The 23,701-nt window shown below is 41.0% G+C and overlaps 1 protein-coding gene across 10 annotated transcripts in view; it reads right to left on the reverse strand.

The window, feature by feature from the left end:
• Positions 1-23,701, reverse strand: part of carmil3 (capping protein regulator and myosin 1 linker 3) — a 94,518-nt gene that overhangs the window by 9,945 nt on the left and 60,872 nt on the right. For all 10 annotated transcript variants that reach the window (XM_025900480.1, XM_025900483.1, XM_025900481.1 and 7 more), the window contains 14 exons: positions 22,774-22,870; positions 22,625-22,679; positions 20,206-20,378; positions 19,151-19,219; positions 18,670-18,763; positions 15,298-15,396; positions 15,055-15,174; positions 9,165-9,278; positions 8,364-8,539; positions 8,189-8,276; positions 5,925-6,050; positions 2,910-2,976; positions 1,258-1,445; positions 425-504 (listed from right to left, as the gene is read on the reverse strand). In XM_025900480.1, the coding sequence (XP_025756265.1) occupies positions 425-504; positions 1,258-1,445; positions 2,910-2,976; positions 5,925-6,050; positions 8,189-8,276; positions 8,364-8,539; positions 9,165-9,278; positions 15,055-15,174; positions 15,298-15,396; positions 18,670-18,763; positions 19,151-19,219; positions 20,206-20,378; positions 22,625-22,679; positions 22,774-22,870 (1,546 nt within the window). The remainder of the gene's footprint in view (positions 1-424; positions 505-1,257; positions 1,446-2,909; positions 2,977-5,924; positions 6,051-8,188; positions 8,277-8,363; positions 8,540-9,164; positions 9,279-15,054; positions 15,175-15,297; positions 15,397-18,669; positions 18,764-19,150; positions 19,220-20,205; positions 20,379-22,624; positions 22,680-22,773; positions 22,871-23,701) is intronic.

Below are 23,701 nucleotides of genomic sequence, written 5' to 3' on the forward strand. Positions count from 1 at the left end.
AACAAAGGACGACTCGAGGACTGCACCAAGACCTAAGGTAATAGAAAAAAGGATTATTTTGAACTGTGAATCACACAAAGCTACTTTAGTGGAAACCAACAATGGCTGTGCAAATGTGTCCAGAAGCATACGTTTCCATAAAAAGTACAAGGTAAAATTAAATGTGTAGTTAAGAAATGGAGGGAAAAAGAAACTACAATGGAAAATGTTACATTGTACTTTATTTGTATGTTGTTTTTTTTGTGTGTTTGTTTTTCATTTTACTATTTAAATGACAAACAATAGAAACAGGTTTTACTGATACACCAGATGTAAGAGTTCCCTCAATGTCTTGTCTTGTGTGTCGTCCTCGGGGCTCAGTGTAGTAAAGAATTGATCACATACTTAATGACTGCACAGAGACTGAGCCGATTCTGGATTCTACCTGTCAGGTAAAACTCGTTTGCTGTAGAAATCAGGCAGTCCGTCCTCCAGCATGTTGACTCCTCCATTCTCAGAGCAATGCTGCACACACACACACACACACACACACACACACACACACACACACACACACAGTATGACAATGATCAGTCTTGCCATGCCGACAAAGGGGCTGAAAGGCTGACAAAAGTTATTATCATTTCTAATGGCTGGCTGATAAACCTGAATCTGCTGCCAACAGAAATCTGTTTGTAAAACAGCTCTTCATCATGCTGCCCTAACTCAGTTTGTACTGATTTAGGGGGAAAAAAAAGCTTTACAAAGTCTCTAAACAAACAAGCTGCTAAGTTAGCGGCTGCCCTGCGGCCCAGGGGAGATGGCTGCGCATGATTACCATTTGAATCACAGAGACACGTGCGACAGCTTCCTATTTTAAAGAGAGCTTATTTTTGGAAGGTGCCGCTGGCAATGAAAACAAGATGAATAACAAAAGTTCACATACAGCAGCCAAGAGATTTAAAAAAGAAAAAACACCCCAGAAAAGCCATGTTTGGTTTACTTTCTCTCGTCTGCCTCCCTCTGTGCACTTTTGTGGAAACACATGGACTGAAGTTCATGTTGTAGTATCAGATCAAAATAGGCCAGTTAAACACATACAGTGGTGCTACAGGCGCAATAAAAACTCACTTAAAAAGAGCCCAGTGAAACTGGTCAGTATACATCCTGTGGAAGCAGCTGCCTTTCTGATGACCCTGTTAGTCTGTAGGGGACACTGATCCCTGCCCACTGAAGCTCATAACATGGTCAAATGTCACTGCCCAGTCACAAACTCACGGATTCAGGAGGTAGGTGTCCTGCTCTGTGTCGCCGTGGCGGGCGTGGCCTGGCGTGGGTCACGTGACGTAAGGGGGATCCGTTGGTGGGGAGGGTGGACAGAGACTCCCATGATGCCGAGTGGGTAAGAGGGGCAGAGTGAGGTGGAGCGGAAGGTGTCGGAGAGGAACTGGGCTCCTCACCTAAACCTATAACAGGAAGGGAAATGGATTGTGACAGAACTTCATTTATGCAATACCACTGATAAAATCCTCTTTGATTGGAATTAAATGTATGATTAGACTAAATTTGCAATCAGCTCGTGAATTTCACACTTTTGTTTCTTTTGAAATGAGAAAAAAATGCTTCCTGTTGGTAGACAAATCCCACTAGTGGGGAAAAGGCTCACCCATGGTTGGGTTGGTGTCAGAAAACAATGTTATTTTATAAAAATGCTTAATTCTATCTACAGAAATATTACTATACTGATTACAGCCAAGTAAAAGAACAGAATAAATATTGAACGACATTATCTCTTATGTTGTTATACCATGTTGGACACTCATTTCTGTAGATGAAAAACTACTTTATTGACTAAAAAAAATCAAAGATCAAGTGACTCTTGCCCTGGTATTGGCTATCTATATAAAACAGTAATGTGCAAAAGTCTCAAGCCACCCTTCATGACTCCATATTTTGCTGGGAAATGGAAGTTTGTCCACCTTTATTCTTCAACACAGCCTGAACTCTGGCTCTTAATTTCTCTACATAGTCTTCAGGAACAGTTCTCCAGGCTTCTTGAAGGACAGTCAAACTCTTTTGTTCTGTTCTCTATCAAGATGATCCCACACTGCTTCAATAATGTTTAGGTTTGAGCTCTGGAGGCCAATCCATGACTAATAATGTACCATTGTGTGTTTTTCTATCCAGGTATTCTTTTACTGCATTGGAGGATGGATGCATGTCTCAAGTCCTGTATCAGGTCTCCCCCCAGTCTCTATTTCTTAAAGACATGATTATTAGATACATTTCATCTGCTGTAAAATGTTTTTTACAGCAGATGAAATGCAAACACTACAGCAAACACTTTTGTGTTTATGTCTTTTCCTTGTCAAGGTTCCTCAGGACACACTGTACACCACGCTGAGATCTGACAACTTGTGGTCTAATAGCTCTTTGAGAATCACCTTGTTGGTGCAGACATATTATTTTATGCATGTCAATCAATATTTTTTGTAGATTTAACAAAAAAAAGGGAAAAAATTAGGCAGTTTTTTGGGGGACTGTAACACAGTGCCTAAAGACGCAATTAAAAATGGGTCTGTCATGTTTAGACACAACACTGGTTCATCCCTCGAATGCGGTGTCTTCTTTTGCTTGCATGATTAATAGGTCAGTGATAAGTGGCTTCACAATAAATAAATAAATAAAATAAAATCAATTCTCTGAAAATGCTTAGACAAAAGGACTGGGCTGAAAATGAGTGAAAAAACATGTCCAAAGAAAAACTTTGAAAGGCCTTCTGAAAGCAGAAGGAGAACTAGTACACAAAAGGTTTTACAGCAAATTCTGAAACAAAATATAAAGGAATGAGTGGTGACTTCAGACCTTTGCGCAGTATTGTACTTTACCACGTGACAGCAATAATTTGCGACTACAGACTGAACACTCACTCAGTCTGGTGGAGACGGGTCGAATTCTTCTAGTTCTGGAGCTCCGCTTCTTAATGGCCATGGTGTCCTTTTGTAAGAGATCATTGTACATACACATATGTTTTTAAATGCCTTCACTTCACTTATAACACAATTACAACACACAAAAAAGTTAAATGGACAAAAGAATCCCATCCTTGCTAAATATAAATGAATGAAATAAAGTAGATCAATGAGATACATGTGCAGTATTTCACAGAAAATCCAACTGGAGTAAAGCAAAAGCAATGAAAAGATGCAGAAACGGTTTACAAAATCACAGCGTAAAGGTCAGAACAACAGCATGTTGGAGGGTACAGGAAGTGTGGGATTTGTTTAGATTTTGAGAAGAGTCACAATAAAAATACTCGTGTTGAAGGGGAGAAAAGCTGGTTGATCTGAAGTTGAAAAAATGTAATTTTTGTTCAGCACAATTTGTTTGTAACCAGCTCTGAGCGTCAGTATGGTGGAACAGATCAGAGTTTCAACAGCAAAACTGCACCAGTAAACAGAAGTGAATCAAACATCGGTACACTGAATGTTTTATCTGTTTTCCAATATTTACTAGAGAAAACTTTTACATTTTTAAGGCTAATATCACCATGTGCAGTGTGTATCTGGTCAAATCATGTTATCCCATATGAAAGGCCTCCTTCTTCTTGGTTGGGATTTTTTTAATTTCTCATTCTGTGCCCAAAATGTTATAATACATTTTTAAAACAGCACTTTTTAATGTTTGAACCACCTTTAGTGTTTTTTATATATATATATATATATATATATATATATACACATATCATTTTGGATATATTGCATTGATCAAACAACTTTAGATTCTGTAGTAGTTCTTCAATATCCCTGCAATCTGAGCACGCAGAAGGGCCTGGATCACAGAGGGATTCTGGATCAAACGATGCTCATTTAAAAAGCCAGGTGATGAGGACACTGCACTGAACACACCTTTCACAGCAATTTTAGTGAGAAGTGTAGTTTCAAATTAGACAGTGACAAACCGAACAGGCAACAAAGCAACAAACTGCAAGGAGAGCATCCATTTGAACCATGAAAATTTAATGTGGATACAGTGGGTGAAAGAATTATTCGATTCCCTGCTGAACACAAAGAAATTAAAAGTCTCTAATTTTTATGGTAGTTTCATGGAGAGAAACAGAATACCAAAAATCCAGAAAAAAACAATTTACACTACATAAAAGTATTGTTTTGCATGTCATTGAGTGAAACAAGCACTCAGTGACATGGATCCCACAGACTGGCTGCGTGCCCATGTAAAAAACAGATTACAATTGATTAAATCAATTACAGCCACTCCTGATCTCGACTTGTTGTATAAAGCACACCTGTCCACAGAATCAGTTTCTTCCATTCCAACCCGTCCATCACCAAGACCAAAGAGTTGTCAATGGACATTAAGGACAAGCTTGTAGACCTGCACAAGTCTGCAGTGAGCTACAAGACCATCAACAAGAAGTCTGATTAGAAGGTGACGACTGTTGGTGTGATTATTTGGAAATTTAAGAAATTTAAAATCATCCTCATTCTCATGTAAGATCTTGCCGAATGGGGTGAGGATGATCATGAGAAACGTAGTGTATCAGCCCAAAACTACACAGGAGGAGCTTTTTAATGATATGAAGGCAGTTGGGACCACAGTCACCAAGAACACTAGTGGTAACACACTACGCTGTAATGAGCTGAAATCTTGCAGTGCCCACAAGGTCCCCCTGCTCAGGTAGGAGCATGTACAGGCCCATCTTATGTCTCCAACATTTAGATGTTCACTGGCAGAGAAGACTTGGGAGAAAGTGCTGCAGTGAGATGAAACCAAACTCTTTGAAATCAACTCAACCCGCATAGTTAGAGAAATGCTGAGTATGATCTAAAGAACACCATCACCACAGTCAAGCACGGTGGTGGTAACATGATTTGGGGCTGTTTATTCGCTAAGGCTATAGGACTTTTCACAGCAATGGTGAACCAATGGACATGACCATGTGCTGTAAAGTATTGGAGAAGAACCTCCCTTCCTCAGACAGAACACTGAAGATGGGTTATTGACGCATCTTCCAGCATGACAATGAGCCACAGCATACCACCAAGCCAACAAAAGAGTGGTTAAAGAAGAAGCTCATTAAGGTCATGGAGTGGCCTAGCCATTCTCCGATCTCATCCCTTTAGAAAATCTGTTGAGGGAGCTTGAGTGTCGAGTTGCCAGCCAGCAGCCAAGAAACCTACAGGATTTAGTTTCTGTTAAGAGGAGTGGGATAAAATCCCTCTGAGATAGGTGCAAACCTGGTGACCAACTACAAGAAACCCTATGTTTGTCAACAAGGGTTTCTAGACCAAGTACTAAGCCATGTTTTGCTTTGGGATAAAATCATTATTTTTCTCAATGATATTAAAAATGTATTTAGAACTTTATTGTGTTTTCAGTGGATTTTTGGTTGATATTCTGTTGATTTCCTTATTGAAGCTACAAACTACCAGTGAGCAAATGTACAAATTCAGCAGAGGATCTAATAAATATTTCTCCCACTGTTTCTCCTGGAGTTATGAAATTATGAAAAAACAATCACACCTTACATTTTTACAGACTCCCCCAATTTGAAGGAGTCAGAGATGGATGAGAAGCTTTGACCAGATTTGGTTGATTTTTATGTGGTATGAACCCAATTTTTGGTGTTGTGGAACACATTAGCACATCTGGAAGAATGAATGCTTTATTGACCTTTTAAGATCAAAGGTGGACATCTTTCCATTGTTTGCTTTGGCTCTTCTAAACCATCAAATCAAATGTAACTTGATATTTTTCCTCTGTCTTTTGTCTGTGAAAACTGGATTTGTTCTTATCACTTATTTTAGGTGCAGTCAGTTAAGTATTATATTCATGCCTTGAAATCATACATGCTTCTTTTTAAATGAAGAAGCTCATTCTTGTTAAGTGTGCCCATGAGGTCAGTGTGTGTCTCAAACACTTACTATTCCCAGGTTGACACCAAAGTCCTCATCGGGGAATTCCAGAGACTCGACTATTCTGGACTGTCTGATAGTGCGTCTGCCCGTCCCGACATCGTCCCAACGCTTTGCCTGAGACACCTGCCGCAACTGATGCAACACACACACCAAAGGCACATATCATTGCATAGACACAAACGCTCACACTCGCGCAGTGATGACATCTGGAAATATATCCTTAAATGCTATCTCGGAGGAGAGGCATGTCTGCCCTTGTACCTGAGAAGCTCACAAACAAAGATAAAAGTACTTTACCACCGTTTGTAAAGCCCATGAAGAATATGAATTAAATACAATATCTTGATTATCAAAGCAGAGTAAGGCACGATAGAGGGCAAACCGGCATTGCACCAAAAGAGAGAAAGGAGAATGAGATGTAACAGCAGACGTGGTGAACTGAATGCCAAGCAGAGCAGGGGAGGCCGTGTTATTGCTAAGAGTCGATTTTTTCCCTGCTTTTCTGCTGGTTTCATTTTAAACAATTTAATTTTATGGAGAGGAGAGCCCGGAGGGTCTCATCATGTCCTTAACCAGCTTAAATAAAGTTGTTATCTGGCCTCTGAGTTCAATATTCTCTTTAAAAAACGAAGCTCTATACCTATATATCTTCATCCTATATGTTAATGACATGCGAACCAGGGTGTCTTCTTCAGGTAACTGCATGCATCAGTATGCTACTGTTCACCTGGAATAACGAAGAAGAATTTATCCAGACTACGCTTGTACAGTTCAGAGTTTTTATTAACATGGCTGAACTAAATGTTTTCAGTTTCAATTTTAACTTCGCTGATATTTCAATATGATCTTGAGAAATTTCCTATCCTGTGCTTGTACACTGATACGGCTGGAGGCAGGATTATTATTTTATCAACCATGTATGCGATGTGCAATAAATATACCAGATTTATAGGAGCACTGAAACACAACATCCCTAACAATATTAACGTTTGAAAGCATCGTATGGAATATATTGAATGAATGTCCACAGCTTAGGAGGACTTTCTTAATTCTGTTAGCCATTATTATGTATATATGTACATAATGGGTACTTTTCCAGGATTATTATGAATTTATTTTAAATGGGCTGCTATGGGGGCACACAATAGAGAACATTTCACTGGTGTTCATTGGAGGTGCACAGGAGCTTTATAATTGCTTTGCATTGATAAACATATTGCAAAGTGGTGACACAAGTATTGTAGACCCTCTGCTCAATTACTCATAATCTACTGGATGATACTACAAAAGTGCTCTTCTGCATAACTTGGTTATAACAAGGGGTTATTCGAGGTACGGTTGCCATCACATCAGCTCAAAGCACTCTGGCCATTTTCCTCTGAACTCTTATCAAACATTTTCGCCCAGAGAGTTGCTGCTCACTGGGTATTTTCTCTTTTTTGGACTATTCTCCATAAACCCTAGAGATGGTGATGAGGGGAAAAATCCCAGTAGATCCACAGTTTCTAAAACACCAACAACTGGGACAAGTTCAAAGTCCTTTTCTGATTCTGAAGCTTGGTTTGAACTTTAGTGGGTTATCACGACCATATCTATGTGCATAAACAAACTGAACTGCTGCTGACTGGCTGATTAGACATTTGCATTAAGGGGAAGTTAAACAGGTGTTGCTAATAAATTGTAGAGTGTACACAGTCATAAAAAATCATTTTTGGGTAACAAATTCATTTTATCTTTAATTTTTTGATTAAAGAGAAAAAACAAATGGATATTTGGGAATATAATATAAGTGGATGTTATTGCTTAAGGCTTGATAGAGACAAAAAGGCTTAATAGTCCAGCACATGACGTGTCCTGACAGTTTATTTTACTTTGAATAGAGCCAAGTTGGCAGTTTCGCCCTGTTTTCAATTTTTATGCTAATTCTACAAGATAACCATCTCCTTCCTTCAGCTACATATTTAATAGACTGCAATTCCCAATATAGTGAACAATTTTCTTTATGAATATAATTTCAAATAACACAAACCTAAAGTGAAATCTGTAATGTTTTATGCATGTGTGGTAAAAAAAAAAGAAACTGAGGTGAGCTTTTTCTGTTATTTGCACAGTTCAGACAAACGCGGATCGTTTTGGTTGTTTTTTTTTTCATTTAGTCATATTATAAATTTAACTATATCTTAGTACAAAACAGATTCCAGCTTTATACTCGATAACATTTTTTTCTAGAATCTACAAGAAGGCATGCAGTAAAGTGATATTACCAGTACCAGGGTTTTATGGGTGGTGTAGAGCTCTTGTAGAATCTGATCAACTATGGAGTTGGTCAGATAGGAGACCACAGACAGCTTCACTTCTCTGGGATAGAGAAAGGAATAACAGTTCAATCAGTATCTCGAAGTTCTTTGCCTCTCTAGAACTTTTTTAAACCACTCTCTTTCTTACTCCAGAGCTCTGTTGATGTCCTCGGCTGCCCTCTCCATCAGGGCGTTGCGGATGGCGGAGCGAGGGATAGAAACTTGTTCAGAGATGGACGACAAAGGTGGACTCAGTCTCTCAGCTGCTGAGCAGGACATGGGGCACAACTCACGGCAAAGGGACACCATGGAGTCCACAACCACCTGGAGTAGAAGTGTCCCAAGACATGTATCACTACATATATAATATGCCGCCTACAGTTGATGGATTAGTTATAAATACGTATTTATATGCCTAAAACTTGTATTAATAATTTGTATAATCCATTTGTCTCTTCTAGATGTTCTGTTTATCAGACATTTGGGCAAAAACACACCTCAACTATCTAAACCTGCATTTTTGGCTCTTTTGTGATTTTTTAAATTGATCTTAACAAATGTAAATTACAAATGCAGCCTCTAGCATAATAACAAAATTAGGCAGCATAAACAGGGATGTAAATTATGCTCAAGTATGTTGAAATTCAATACAAAGTATGCCATATTCCTCCTCGGGGTGTGTGCTGCTTTTTACCATTTGCCTATGCTGTGCTACTGAATCCCAATGAGACCAAAATGGAACAAAAAAAAAATGTTAGAGTGTTCCCTCCCTGTGAATTTCTTTTGAAGTCAGCATACCTGCACTGCACACACATTCACACGCCATTAATGGGCAATTTAAATGCAACTAGTACAGCGCTCGACTACTGTTTAAAATACCAATGCATCAGCGAAGGAATGTTTCAGCGATTACAACCAAGGCCACGGTTCAAACCCACCCCCAGCCTACCTGCAGTTCTTTGTCTGCAGCCTTGGCCAGCTCTCCTGCCAGAGTGTCCAGGCGCTGTTTAACAGGTCCATCCACTGACAACACGTGGGCCAGCTCACACAGAGATGGATACAGCTGATGAACACACAACAGACACACACACACACACACACACACACACACTCAGTGAAAGTAGAAATAATACAATAAAAAAAATCCACCTATGTTAAAAACTGGTTAAAGTAAAAGTAAATACTAAAGAAAAATAACACATGGAATGAAAAGATTTGCTTTGTCACACTGGCTTTTTCATGTTAATTAACATGATGCAAAACAAAGCATCTGTATTGGGAGTTGGCTTAATCCATAATGAGTTTTGGTTTACTTGCACATTATTTTGATTGACAAATCAATTCTGCAGCTCGAATAATGGAAGAAACAGTGGCCTCAATTTTTCTACTGATGATTACATCAGTAGAAAAATCTGCAATCTTTACTTCAGTTGGTGATATATTTGTGAACTGTCTTGCTGTGAGCTTTTCACAAACGGTTTTATTTGCCTTAGTTTTGAGATGGTTCAGTCACGCTAAATGAAAAAGCACCTCCTTGCAACAAGGGTAAAAAAATCTCTGGTTGCACAGAGACTGAACAGAATTTTCTTGCTACTGAATGCATGTAGTTGTGGTGACCGACTTGTCGCTCAGAGACTGAGCGTGCACCTCGTTCTGTGAGTTACCACTGTTTAATGTCAGTTTCTGTGGACGGTAACAGATTTGCCACAAATGGCAACAGATTTAATTGCCAACTTAACCCTTTGATCACAAACTGACACAGACTGACTTTATCTTATTGCTCTTTCATCATAGTCTCAATGCAATGAAGTTGTTTTGAAGAAGGCAACTGACTATTTCAAAGGCAGTGAGACGGCACGTTCACTGCACACAGTGGCAATAATTTTGGTTGTTCTGCGGTCTCCAGCCACTGTTTTCCTTTTTACTGTGAGTGAAGCATTATCAGGCAACCTTTCACTTTAACTCCTCACTACGGCATCCAGAGAACAGTCTGTTTATTCAGCCTCATCTGTGGTGCTGGTGCCCACCTCTCAATTTTAAATTGCATGTAGACATTGAGGGTCTTGGGAGGGGCCGAGCTGTCACTAGCTGTTATCTTTCAGAGGGTTGTTGGCGCCATGCCCCTCCCCTACGTAAATGCACTTTAGATCAGCAAGCATCAACACCCCATATTAGCAAGCGGAGTGAGGTCAGGATCTGGATTGGTGGGCTTCCCTGCTGCTGCAGGTTCAATGCGGTCTGCTTGTCTGCACTGCAGAGTAAAGGGAACCATCTCCTGGGTCTGGGTGTGTTGGTGCCTGGACCTGGGAGTATAGAGGCTGTATGGTGAGTGTGAGTGTGTGTACAGCGTTCATTTCTGTGTCTCCATGTTGGGCGAGTGCTGAGTATTTGTATATGTGTGCATGAGGGTGGGAATGGATGCTTGTGTCTGTGTGTGCCTGTTTGTCTTATGTCTATGTGTCAGGTCAGGTCTTAGACTCCACCTCTCTCAGAACATTTCACCCCCACCCAGTTATGGCGGCCTATTTTCCCCCATCTCATTCCCTGCTGGTGGCTGGTGCCCCCACCCGCCGATGTGTTGGTGGGTACACACCACAGGGTACACAGTACACACTCAGGGCGGCTGCTGGGGGGCCTGGCCTGTCGGGCCACTGCTGGGGGCGGGGACCTCTCTGGTTGTTGGGCCCTTGGGCTCGGTCTGCTCTGGCACAGCTGGCTGCTGGTGGAGCCTTGTCGCTGCGGCCCCTGTGGCTTCTACACTATGGCTGCTGAGTGACCGCCGTCTGGGACACTCCTCACCCCTTTTCTAGATGGGTGCCGTCATTGTCCCTGCGGTGGTCCTCCTGGGCTCTCGTGCTCTGGGGGGGGCCTCTAGATGTCTGGGGCCCAGGTCTCCTCCATGCCTGATTCATGTCTTTGGGCGCAGGGCTAATTAATTCTATTCTATTCCATTCAATTCAATTTTATTTATACAGCGCTAAATCACAACATCAGTCGCCTCAAGGCGCTTTATATTGTAAGGTATATCCTATAATGACTGCTTTGAGTGCTCAGAGTAGAAAAGCACTATTTAAGAATCAGTCCATTTACCATAATAATTATTATAATATAATAATAACTTAACTAACTTAATCTTATGAACACAAGCGTCTTCACACACACACACACACACACACACACACACACACACACACACACACACACGTGTCCAAACAGGTACTCACAAATGCACGCTATCTTGGTCGACTGCTGCCTCTAAACAGGTAAACAGGTATCATTAATACTGTGTGCTGCTCAGTAACATTTAATATTTATTATTTACTGCTGCTCATACATATGCATATGCTTTGTTTTGCTTGGTTTTTTTTCAGCAGATGATCAAGCAGATTCTCAGTGTTTCTTCTCTCTCTCCGCCTCTCTCTATCCCTCTTCTTCTTTTTTTCTCTCCCTCACCTTCTGTTAACTTCCTCCACAACTTCTCTTTCTTTCTTCTTTTCTATCCCCTGGTCTTGTCTGTTCTGATTGTAATGACTCAAGATCAAAAAAATCCTAAAGTATAACTATGAAGTAAACCAGTATAACAAAAGTCATAAAGGTCCACTTTGGAAAAATCAATCTGTTGGGCATGTTGTTTAGCCTTCAGACAAAAAGTCTGATTCCCACACTGCCGGACAGGATGGACAAAAAACTCAAAAAACAACTCACTATGTCTCTTTGCCTCTCTGTAACAAAATCAGGAAATAAACAATAACCAAAACAAAACAATCAAAGATGTTGGTTTAAAGAAAAAAAAAACATGAATGATGCAACATCTTTCTAGACGCAAGATTTGTGACTCGACAACCATCTTTATCAGCCGTTTGGTTAGTTAGTTCACGTCACTAGGACCGAAAAGCTGCACGTATACACTCGTCAGTCACATCTGACAGGAAAATAAAACTCATAAAAAGGGTCTGCTTGCTTTCAGCCATAATAAGGTTTTAGATAAGGATCTCAATATACCTTTCTTTGAGTGCCATTTCTTTCTTCTTATGTCTGCATCCGTGCAACCCCTGAGCAGCTCTGGGTGTAGAATTTCAAGTGCATCCCTAACAAACACTATGAAATACATCTCCATATAAATTGTAAAACTGTTGACAAGTGTTGTGTATAAATAAGCATTAAAAATGTACATTACGCTCGACAGTGTCCTGAACCATTTATTAAATGTTTGCGTACTGCTTAAAAGTAAAAAGCAGGGAGAACGTGCTTATTTACATTTTCTTCCTTCCTGTTAAATTGTATTTGGAATGCAACAATCCATTTATCACTTACAATCCTGTTCACGCCTTTTCTTTAGAAGAAAATAGAAAGCACTGCTCCCCCCGCGTGTCTCCAGAGTATGTGTTGGTGTAGGTGTTGAAGAGTGCAGGTCTACTACTGGTGATCGGTGAAGGATATCTGCGTATTTGAAGAAGTGAGCAGCACAAAACAAATTGTGCTGCAAAGCTGTGTTTTTCATCTTGTTCTTGCTCTGTTTGCAGGGCACATACATTAAGCTCAATGCAGAACATGCTATGTTTATTTGCTGCTGCAGCAGGATATGTGTGTTGATAATGAGGTTATTAATACTTGATTAGCGTTCAGCACAAACAGACTTCTCATTTGGATTCTAGCATTCAGTTTGGTCAAGCTACACTGCAGTGCTTGCAGTTGTGGCTGTTGAGAGCTCATTTGGCTAAAGCATTGTACGGATTTATGGATGCTGGATTATAATCTCCCACACTACAGAAGCCGTTATCGATTCAAAATGGCTGCACCAGCCTAGCGTCGGTCTGTGTCGCACCCCCCCCTTATAATCTTTATTCTCTATGTGTTTGTTTGGCCTGGCTGTATTTTGCTGTGCAGGTTTGGGGTTATAAAATACTGAGTAAACCCTTAAAAAAGGTTTTAAATAGCAGCATTTACAGCTGCATTAATGCACGTTTATATGGTCACAGAACATCTTACAGTTGAGTCTGACATACTGCTCTGGGCAATACTGTGTAATAAACATTTGCATAATTCCAGTTTTACTGGTTTTCACTGCCCTTTCGTTTTACTTTTATTGGTTTTTTCCTGTTCAGACTGTGAGCTTCAGCTCTTGTATTCTAATGCACGAATGACTATAAGGAGGCTAAATATGTCTTTGGATCAGTGCACTGTGATGCAGTTAGGCTCCGAAAAGTTTCTCCAGGGAAAAGCGAATGCCTTCTTAGGAAGTGGATAATCCTAAACTGCAAACTAATTGGTTACTACAGCAGTTAGGTAAATGTAGTGAAGGACAAAGTACAATATTTCCCACTGCAATAAACTGAACTGGCACACATTCATTAACTAGATGCTTGGCTTTGAACAGTTCTTACCATTCTGGGATTTTTATGATGTAAGGGGGTAATATCCCTAATATGGTCACAGCTCACCATGAAATTTCCAGCTACTGCTTGTCCTGCCTCCATTTTTCAGCTGGTGTTCAAATCTTGTGTTTGAGAGGGGCAGCCAATTAAAAGAAAGCTGTTGCAGTGGGAGGCAGCTGAGGTAAAGTGTGGATGACCTGAGAGGTCCACCAATACCCAGAACTCTGAATCATACAATGCTGCAGTACTATGTGAAAGTCTTTAATCAACTCTCATGTTTAAATTTTGTTACTTATGGAAATACATTATATAAGGTAAAAACAGACTTTGTACAATTCTAACGAGCTATAAAGTCGATAATGAAGTGGCCACCTTTATTCTTCAACAAACTCTGAACTCTCCAAGGCAGCTTTGTTGTCATTTCTTTAAGTAGTCTTCAGGAATAGTTCTCCAGGCTTCTTGAAGGACATTCAAAGCTCTTCTTTGGATGTCGGTTGCCTTCTGTTCTCTGTCAATACGACACCACACTGCTTCAGTAATATTGAGGTCTGGGCTCTGGAGAACCATCCATGGCTGATATTGTTTTTCTATCCAGGTATGCTTTTATTGGATTGGCAGATGGTATTGTGTGGTGGACCATAATCTGACGATACATTTCTACATTTATAATTCCATCAATTTTGACAAGATCCGCAACACCACTGGCTGAAATGCAGCCCTAAACCATGATTGAGCCTCCTCCCTGTTTTACAAATGGCTATAGATGCTCACTGTTGGAGCTCTCTTCTGACATTCTTTAGATTCATCTCTCCATAAGAACTGTTGACAGAAAATTATCGGTCCAGTTCTTGTATAATTTGCCATAAGTCAGCCTTTTTCTCCCGGTTATCTTTCCTGAGACTTAGACTACAGCAGAAGGATCAGTTGAAGGACCAGATGCATCGCTCAGGTTCTGTCAGATCTTTGCTGGATTTTATCCCCGTTACTTTAAGATGTGACTTTCAGATGCCATTCATCTGCTGTAGATCATTCTTTACATCTTTTACTTTTTCTAAGGACAGTCACAACATGCTGGGATATGCTAAGTTTTGGACGATTACGGTACTTCTTTAGGGAATCACCTTGTTGGTGCAAAAAATATTAAATGTGTCATATTTGGCATTTTTCACAGACTCAACTAAAGAAATGTGAATAAATGATGTGTTATTGTGAAAGGCTTTAAGCAACAAAATGTTCTTTGCTAAGTTGTCTGTTAAGTATAGACAGAACGATGGTTCATCCCTCGAGTTAGGCTTCTTTTTTATGCTTGAGTGATTCACAGGTCAGTGTTAAGTGGCTTCACCAACTATAAAGAAATGAATGCTGGTTCAAGACTCTAAAGTACATGGGGAAGAGTCCAAGATTAAAATACGAAGCCACACACACACACACACACACACACACACACACTTATAATCCACTCACAGCTCTCGAGTTCCTTGCTTCTTTGAGGATCTGTCTAGCCGTCTGGACCTCCTCTCCTTCCTCGCAGCCTTTCAGGACACAAACCTGCTGCTGCACCCGTACACACAGACGCTCCATCACCTGCACACACACACACGTGCAAAAGTGGAAGCATACAATTAGTCCCAAACAGACCTTCAGTGTACTATTAAAATGAGGAAAAAAAGAAGTGACGTATTCCTCATCGTGAGCACAGCCACACACCTGTTCAGCAGTGCTGGTGACGAGGCCTTGGTGCAGCCTGAGAGCCTGTTTCTGAGAGAAACGCTGAGTCTGGTTGTTCCTTAGCAGGGCACGCTGGATCTGTCACACACACACACACACACACACACACACACACACACACACACACGCACACACGCACACACACACGCGCACACACACACACAAACACGCACAGAAAACAAACACGGAGGAAGAGGAGTGGTGATGACAGGTGTTTACAAAGTGCGGTGTGCGGGAGACAGGAGACGAACCCATTTGCATGGTAATAAGGAGACTAGAGAGAGAGGTTTGATCCCTAGAAAAAAAAAAATACGGGACGCCTTTAATCTGTTTTCTTGACTCAGCAGGTGGATGCGTTGACTGCAGGGACTCACACACATTGTCCAAGCTAATAAAACCTCAAATTAAATTAAAAGCTCTCCTTAGGGAACCGTGTTTGATTAGAACCAGAAAGTCTGCAGGCTGGAGCTGATGTTAGAAGAACTTAACAGTCAGAAATCCTACAGATGTATACACATAGTAACATGTTAGCTTTGTGGAGCTGTATCAGAAATGCACCGTCAGTCACAAGCCTCCGGGGAAGACGGACTTTGCTATTGACTGAAAACCAAGCTGTCACGGAAATAGTGTTTGACATGCAATGTACACGAATTTGTTTTGCTACCTGCAGCTTACAAGCTAGCTGATGAGTAGCAAAAGGAAGCAAAATGACCATTTCAGCAACTACAATGATTAATATTTAATTACGGCCAACTCTCCTGCTTAGCACCATTAGCAGCCACACTTTATGAGGACTTGTTTAATGGATTTTATTAGGATAAGCACACAAAAAGACACAGCTGCTAAGAAAGGCCACATTTGCTGTATGTACACTGCCTGTCATTTTTTTTTCTTTGACATCGGCTGTTGTGTTGCTGTCAGTTAGTTTCATGCTTTGATTGGCAACTTGAAAAAGTTCTCCGATTACAAATACAAGAAACTGAGTCTACAATCAAAATAAGAATCTTGACACGTATGCGTCGACGTGCCAGATTGACAGACGGCAGCACAATGCAAACTGACAACTGGTGCTCGGCTGATCAAAAAGTGAAAACTCTGAATCGGTGTTGATTTTCTTCGGAAAATGGAACACAGGTGGACTTCAAATATGTCTTTGTTCCCTGGCAAGAAAAAACCCCCAACTACAATTCAAGTGGCCTTTAAAACTTGAAGCAACCACATCATAATTGCAAAGGCAACCATGCAACTCACTGCCAAGAAACTGTACGTCTGCGATAAGAGATCTGTCACTTTCTGGCTTTTTTTTTCTTTTTTTCAAAGTAACAGGACGCGCCAAGAGAAATGCTGCAGAGCAGATACTCAGAATCAGAGAGAGGAAGAAAATAAATCATCAGAAGAGTTTTGAAAAATCTTGACATTTCGGCATATGGCATGAGTGACAGAACAAACTCAAACTCAAAGAACACTTCTGAATGTTGCTGGCAATGACCAGCGTAGAGCAGTATAACTAAATTGCATAAATTAACAATTAACTGAATAATGTTGTTGGAATTTTTTAATGTGACCATTACACCCTGCAGCAAAGATGCCCGCCTGGGCTTTTTCTTGGGTTGTTTCTGCCTAAAGACCTCCTGGAGGAACCTCCAGGGCTAAAAAATGAAGCAAACACAAGTTCCAAAGACTGTACTTCCTCAAGTAGGCACTTGGCGTTGCCTCCAAGTCAATGCCTCTGAGTTAATCCCCATAGGTTCTTATATAAAATGCCTCATATTAGCTGTTATATAGCAGGTACCAACACAAATGTTCATGTTCTATGCTTGATTCACAGCAATAAGTATTATCTGCATCATAACATGGCTTTGCTGTGTGGTACATCCATCCACACCATATTCTAGTTAAACCACAGACTGTATATGTTTTTATCATGATAATACTAATTTTCATCTAAATAGACTCTAGTGTTGCATTCCAAGACAAGTCTGATTTTAATTTGAGAGCATGAGAGCAAACCCTCATAGCACCCTATTACCCAAACAGAGCAGCCCACTCTCAGACTGCAGGCTTACTTTTAGGTCCTAGGGTTTCTAAAAGTAGAAACGGTAGACAGAGCTTTCAGCTATCAAGCTCCTCTCCTGTGGAGCTAGAGCTCCCAGTTTGCATTCGGGAAAGATGCACCTTCCCTACTTTTGAGCTTTTTTGACATAGCTTACAGCCAAAGTTAAATCAGGTGACCATGAACCTTTTTTTCTTATTATGCCGCTACCAGGCAGACTGCTGGAGGACTTCCCATGACAAACCAAGCATTGGTCACTCCTTTTTTTCTTTCCCTGTGTGTTTCTGTGCCACTGTTGCCATTTCTGTACAGCACTTTGTGACCGACTGTCTGTGAAAAGCGCTTAATAAATAAACCTTACTTACTTATTATGTTAGAAACTGTCTCCACTCTCAATTAGGTTGCGTTTTATCCCCCCCAAAGGAAAAGAAGTGGCAGCAGATACCTCTCCCTGAGTCTGGCCTACTGGAAGTCTGTTCTTATCAAAAGGGAGTTCTTTCTCCCTAAAGACGCCAAGTGCACGCTGTAAGGAACTGTCAGATCTTATGTGACTTTGCAGCTGATCAAACACACAAACCCACACATGTGCAATAAGACTAAGTGCAATACTCTTTTTCTGACAAAGTTGTATTTTTACTCAGTTGCATATAGCATTTGTATTCTATTTTTATCCTATTGTATATATTATTTTATTCTATTCTATTGTATTCTATTCTGTACAGTTGTGTACAGTATCTTATTCTATCCCAGTGTTCTCTAATTTTTGCTATATAACTTTGCACCGTCCAGTTTCTGCTGTAACAAAACAAATTTCCCACGTGTGGGACTATTAAAGGTTATCTTATCTTATCTTATCACCTCACAATATAAAGCACCGTAATATCACCTTTTTTGGGAATTATATAAATAAAAGTGAATTGAATTAAGTCTTTAAATCCTTTAAACTGAAACTGTAATACATGGATGCAATATGAATATGACACAGACAGAACTACGTTAGCAGTTGCAGACATCTGGAATCTCTATTACAGATTGCAAACCTAACTCTCCGAAGGACTCTGGCAGTATTAGAGAAGTCATTCTCATGTCACAACATATCATACAGACATCAACATAATCATCTCTGGGAACGTTCACATTTAATCATCACTTCTAACGCACGAGTAAATGAAAGCCATTCATCAGACCCACGCCTCAGTGTGACTCTAATTACCAGGCTCTTATTAACCATCTGCGCCTTGCAACATGATGCAGCAAATTTAACAAACCACAGGCTAAAGAAAAGAAGTCCTCCTCACCTTGGTCAGGGCTTGGTCGGTCTTCTCTGGGGCGCTGCGGTACGCTTGAGTGACATCGCTGAGGGGCAGGGGCATGTATTGCAAGGTAAAGTTGCTATTTGTTGCAGAGCGAAGGAAGACAAAGAGGGGCAGATAGAAAGACAATATTACCGTGGCAATTATAAACTGGAGGAACTGTGATGTTAACAAGAACAAACAGGAAATGCCCGGGGCACTTATAACAGCTGTCTGCAATTCCCTAATACGCAAATACACCCACACACCCTTGTACACACAGACAGAGATGCGAGGGTACAAACTTCACACCCACACTTATTTGACTGGCACACACGTCAGGAGAATGATGAAACATTCTGTAATCGCAAACATCACGCAGAGATGGTTATCTGCCTTTCATATGGGTGTGTGAGTGATGTGTTTCATGTGTGTGTGTCCGCCCTCTTCAAAAGGATGTTGGTGTGCTGCGTTGCGTTCGTCTTACTGCTCCAGCGCTCTCGCCACATCTTGGAAGCCTGTCGCCGTGGTGTTGTTGCGATCCCACGTCACACTCCTGAGGGGGATTAAAGCAGGGAAATGGGGTAAGACCGGCACCGAGAGGAGGGAAAAGGAGAAGAGGATCGGTTGCTTTCTAAAGTGCCTAATCCACATTAAAATCTCACACACACACATCAAAGTTACAGTACGTCTTTGACCACGCAGGACAAACATAAAAATCAAGATATTCGTCGGAGCTTTCTTTTAGCTAGGTGTATGGTATCCCAACATTACAGATGCATGAACAACTGCCGTGCTGCTAATGAGCTTCTGTTATTTTGCAGAGCAGAATTTCCACCTACACCCAACACTGACAAGCTCCTGTTTTTAATACATCACTCATTTTCAGCTCATCTTTCCTTTCATCCCCCCCCGAGTTGGTTTGCCCTAGAAATTCAATCAGCAAAAACCCAGATCTATCTCTTCAGGTGGTCTCCCTCTCCGATCTCTTCGTAACTTTCACATCCAACCTTTCCCAACACACACACAGTACTACTCCACCCCCACCCCACAACCCCAGTCTTCAAGGAGGCTTCTGACCTCCTTTGCCCTTTCTCAATATTTTATTGACTCCTGTTACAACTCTAAAGTCAAACATACCTCTGAACATGAAGTGTTATTCGGTGTGTTGTTAAGGGCGGTGCTGTAAAAGCTATGCCTGAAAGGCCCCCCTCCCACTAATTCATCTCTCCAGTTTGTAACATCCCTCAGGCTACTCAGTATTAGGTCCGGTCCTAATACCCCCCACTCACCCAGGAGATAAGGCTCTTCTTATCTCCTACATGCCACTCCACCCCCTCCCGTCTTTGAAGCACCACCTTCAACTCACTGTTCATAGAAACCTCACTGTATCCCCTCCCTAAACCTAACATATTAATTTTCTCTCTTTAATCTGCTCTCTATAGCATCTTCTCCTACGTGTATGAGATTCTCTGATCTGCACTGAAATCCCCTCTTTTCTTCATCTTAATCGTCCATTACTGCTGTAACACACACACCTACCTAAGTGTTGTGTTAATCTGCAGAGCTTTGCTGAGCATCTTGGCCCCAGAGTCCTCCAGGAGGTTGCCGCTCAGGTCCACCTTCCGCAAGCAAGCATTGGAGCCCAGAGCATTGACCAGCACTGTGCCCCGCTGCCGAAGCCTCGAGTCAGCCAGCGAGAGGGACTGCAGGGCCTGGAGGATGCCAGGGGAGCAGGGAGGAACCAATATGGAAGCATATTTGAAAATCAGATCATTATTATTATTATTTTTTTTATAGAGGGTAATTATATGTGAGAAACACCACCTATGTTTAAATGATAAAAGAAACATCCACCTAAAGCAAGAAGTTATTACTTCCAATTTCATCCATACTCTAAAAGAAATCTGTGAATTTATCAGGTTCATTAATTATTACAAATTCTGTTCAAATTTAATTAGGGAAAAAAATCAATAATGAAAGAACATGGTTGAAAATCAGATCAGATTTCATTTCAAACCCTCATTCATTATTAATTGTTGTTTTGCTGTTTTACTCGTTAGGACTTTGAAATGCACGCTGAACTAATTTGATTGTTAACACTCCTTTAAATGATGTTGTTGATGTACAAATTGGACGCTTTTTCTGTTAAAAAAAGGTTTGAAAAAGGCTCTACTGAAGGTTTTTGCCTGTCTCTGCTTAAACGACTATGAACACATTTTTGAATATTCCTTATGCACACAAAGATTTCCAGCCATGCACAGTCTCCTGTGGTTAACTCTCCTGGACCTGGCTAGGATTATAACAACGTCTACAATATTTAGAAAAATACTCATTCGTTTTCTTGGAAAGAGTTAGATGTGAAGATCGATGCTATTCTCATGTCTGTATGGTAAATATAAACCTGGAGCAAGCAGTTTTTTGGAGGGGTTAAAAAACAATTAAATACAGGAGGAAAAGGATGACATTTTTACAGCTTAAAACAAACAAGAATGAGGTTCCAGTTAGTTTTATAAGTTTTTGGAGAATCTGTAATATTGCCTCTGCACACCAGCACAGTGGATTTTAGATCAAACAATCAAGATGAATATTTCCTTGCTTTGAGTTTGGTTTGCTTTTGCAGCGTGCTTTTGTGCCAGTATCGTACTTTTGCAGTACGAATCACTGTCCAATGAGTTTTGGAGCATTTGGGTTTTGAACAGAGAGTTTAGCCCTGTACACTTGAGAATTCACCTGTGACCCAGTTCCACTGTATGCCCATACCATAACACTGCCTCCACCATGTTTGACAGACAATATTGTATGCTACAAATCAAGTTTTCTTTGGTCCTTCTCCATATTTTTCTCTTGCAATCTTTTAAGTTTAGGCTGATCTTACTTTCATCTATGCAAAGAATTTTTTCCAGTAGTGTGCAGGCGCTCTTAGATGGTTTCTGGCAGAGTCTAGTGGGGTCTTCGTGCTCTTGAGCGTAACAAGTGGTTTGCACTTTGTTGTAAACCCTCTGCATTTCCATTCATGAAGGGGTCTTTTGATGGCAGACCCTGACAGAGACACTCCTACCTCTGTGGGACTGTTCCTGACTTAGGTTTGAGTTGAGTAAGGTTTGAGCAAAAATGGAGGACTGTGTATAAAAATTGCTGTAGTTCCAAAACAGTTTATGCTACACTTTTGTTAAACCCCTTGAATTAAAGCTGAAAATCTGCACTTCAATGACATGTTGACCGATTCCTTTAAAATCCACACTCATGGTGTACAGACTATGAAACAAACTATTTCCTTATCCCTACTGATGCCAGTCTTATGCATTCTGAATCATCTTCATTTCATTTAGTCTGTTGAGAGTTCTCTTTTTTCTCACGTTTGAGGCTAGAAGCCTTTTATGACTCATACTAGAGTGTTAACATGGTACTAACACTAATGCCAACAGTCTGCAGGGGACACTCACAGATTGTTTCGATGCTTGTGTTTTCAACACTTAATGTGTGAGATGACTACGGCTGACCTCTGACGAAGTGCCTGTGTAATTCCTTTAAATGTGCACATTTACAACCGCCTGCGCCAGTGTTGGTGCGCTTTCGTACAAGCATCAGTCCATGTTCGCTTCTGGAGCATCGTTGTGAACTATCACCATCAACAGTGGTAAATAATTGAGTAAGCTACTTGTCATGCTGAATTTGCGCAGCAGAGAGAGCCTCGGGAGCCCCGCGTACAAACTGAGACCAAATGAATCATTTGTCTGGCTCGTAGACAGCGTGGCTCGTGTGCATGTTTATACCTTGCGCGTGTGGCAGGTGGGAGATGGAGCTTAAGAGCGCACGAATGAGGATACAAGAATTAAACTGTGACAAGCGAGGGTTTGTGCGCGCGGTGACAAATCTCGGAGGTCCGCGTGGGCGTGCATCTGAGCATGACACCACAGAGAATTTGTGCACGTACAATATGTTACATAATCAAACTCACACACTCTTCTTCTTGCACCAAATGAACTAGTTTCTGCAGAATTTCATCCAGCACCCTGAGGAGGCAAAAACAAGAGGGAAAGCATTCATCATCTGCATCATCTCCACAAACCATCTGCACAGCTGCTTCCCCCCCCGCGCGGTCCGTACCTGCCCTTGATGTTGAAGTTCTTCCCCAGCATCAGGTGTTTGAGGGAGGGGTGCCGGGAGAACGCTGGGATGACAGCCAGCAAGTCAGCATCCAAACCTACACACACACACAAACAGAAGACAACACACATCACTGGAGTACGAGCGCAACGCCAGCAGTGGTACGCTCAGCGGAGCTTATGTGAAAACTCATTCAAAGTAGACCTTTAATTACATCCTAGTACGTGCCAATAAAAAAGTAGAAACACGCCTGAAACTTCAAGTTATTCTGGACCATAAATAGGCAATCCATTAACTGGTATAAAAAACTGAACAAGTCGTATTTTATTACATAAAATTGAGTATTATTGGGCCGTTATACCAGTGACTCATGATTTACTGAGCCAGGTGCTAACATTTCTGGCCCTCAAAGCTCCATTTTTTCCCTCTCTCTGTCTCTCATAGTCCATTTTGGAACAAAATCTCACTGCCCACTGAAATTCCAAAATACTCCCAATTAAACCTCCTCCTTCTCACACCCACTCACCTTTTCAAAAGCTCAAGGATAGAGGATGCTGCTAAATGGAAGCGGTTACCATGGCAAGATATTTCAGAGTAAAATGCCTCATTCAGGGATCAAAAATATCTGCGGGTTAAATAAACTCCAGCGCTCGCAGTGAAGTGCATTCATTTTACGAAAGCTTGCTGTGACACATTCGAGGAGGGAGGGTGATGGAAGCTGCACGCAGCTAATGTTTCAGGTATTATTAGCGTCTCTGTTATAATACGATAACTAGATTACTGGCTGTTTGGGAAACGAGTTGGTCAGCGGTCAGCAGGGTAGGTGGTAAAAACAGTCCAATATATATTTTTAGTTCTAGTTTTTACCCATTACAACGTCACAGGATTCATTGGTTAAGTGTCGGATTTTTCACTGAAACTTCAAGAG

The sequence above is a fragment of the Oreochromis niloticus genome, linkage group LG18 (assembly GCF_001858045.2).
Source record: "Oreochromis niloticus isolate F11D_XX linkage group LG18, O_niloticus_UMD_NMBU, whole genome shotgun sequence".
Taxonomy (NCBI): Eukaryota; Metazoa; Chordata; class Actinopteri; order Cichliformes; family Cichlidae; genus Oreochromis; species Oreochromis niloticus.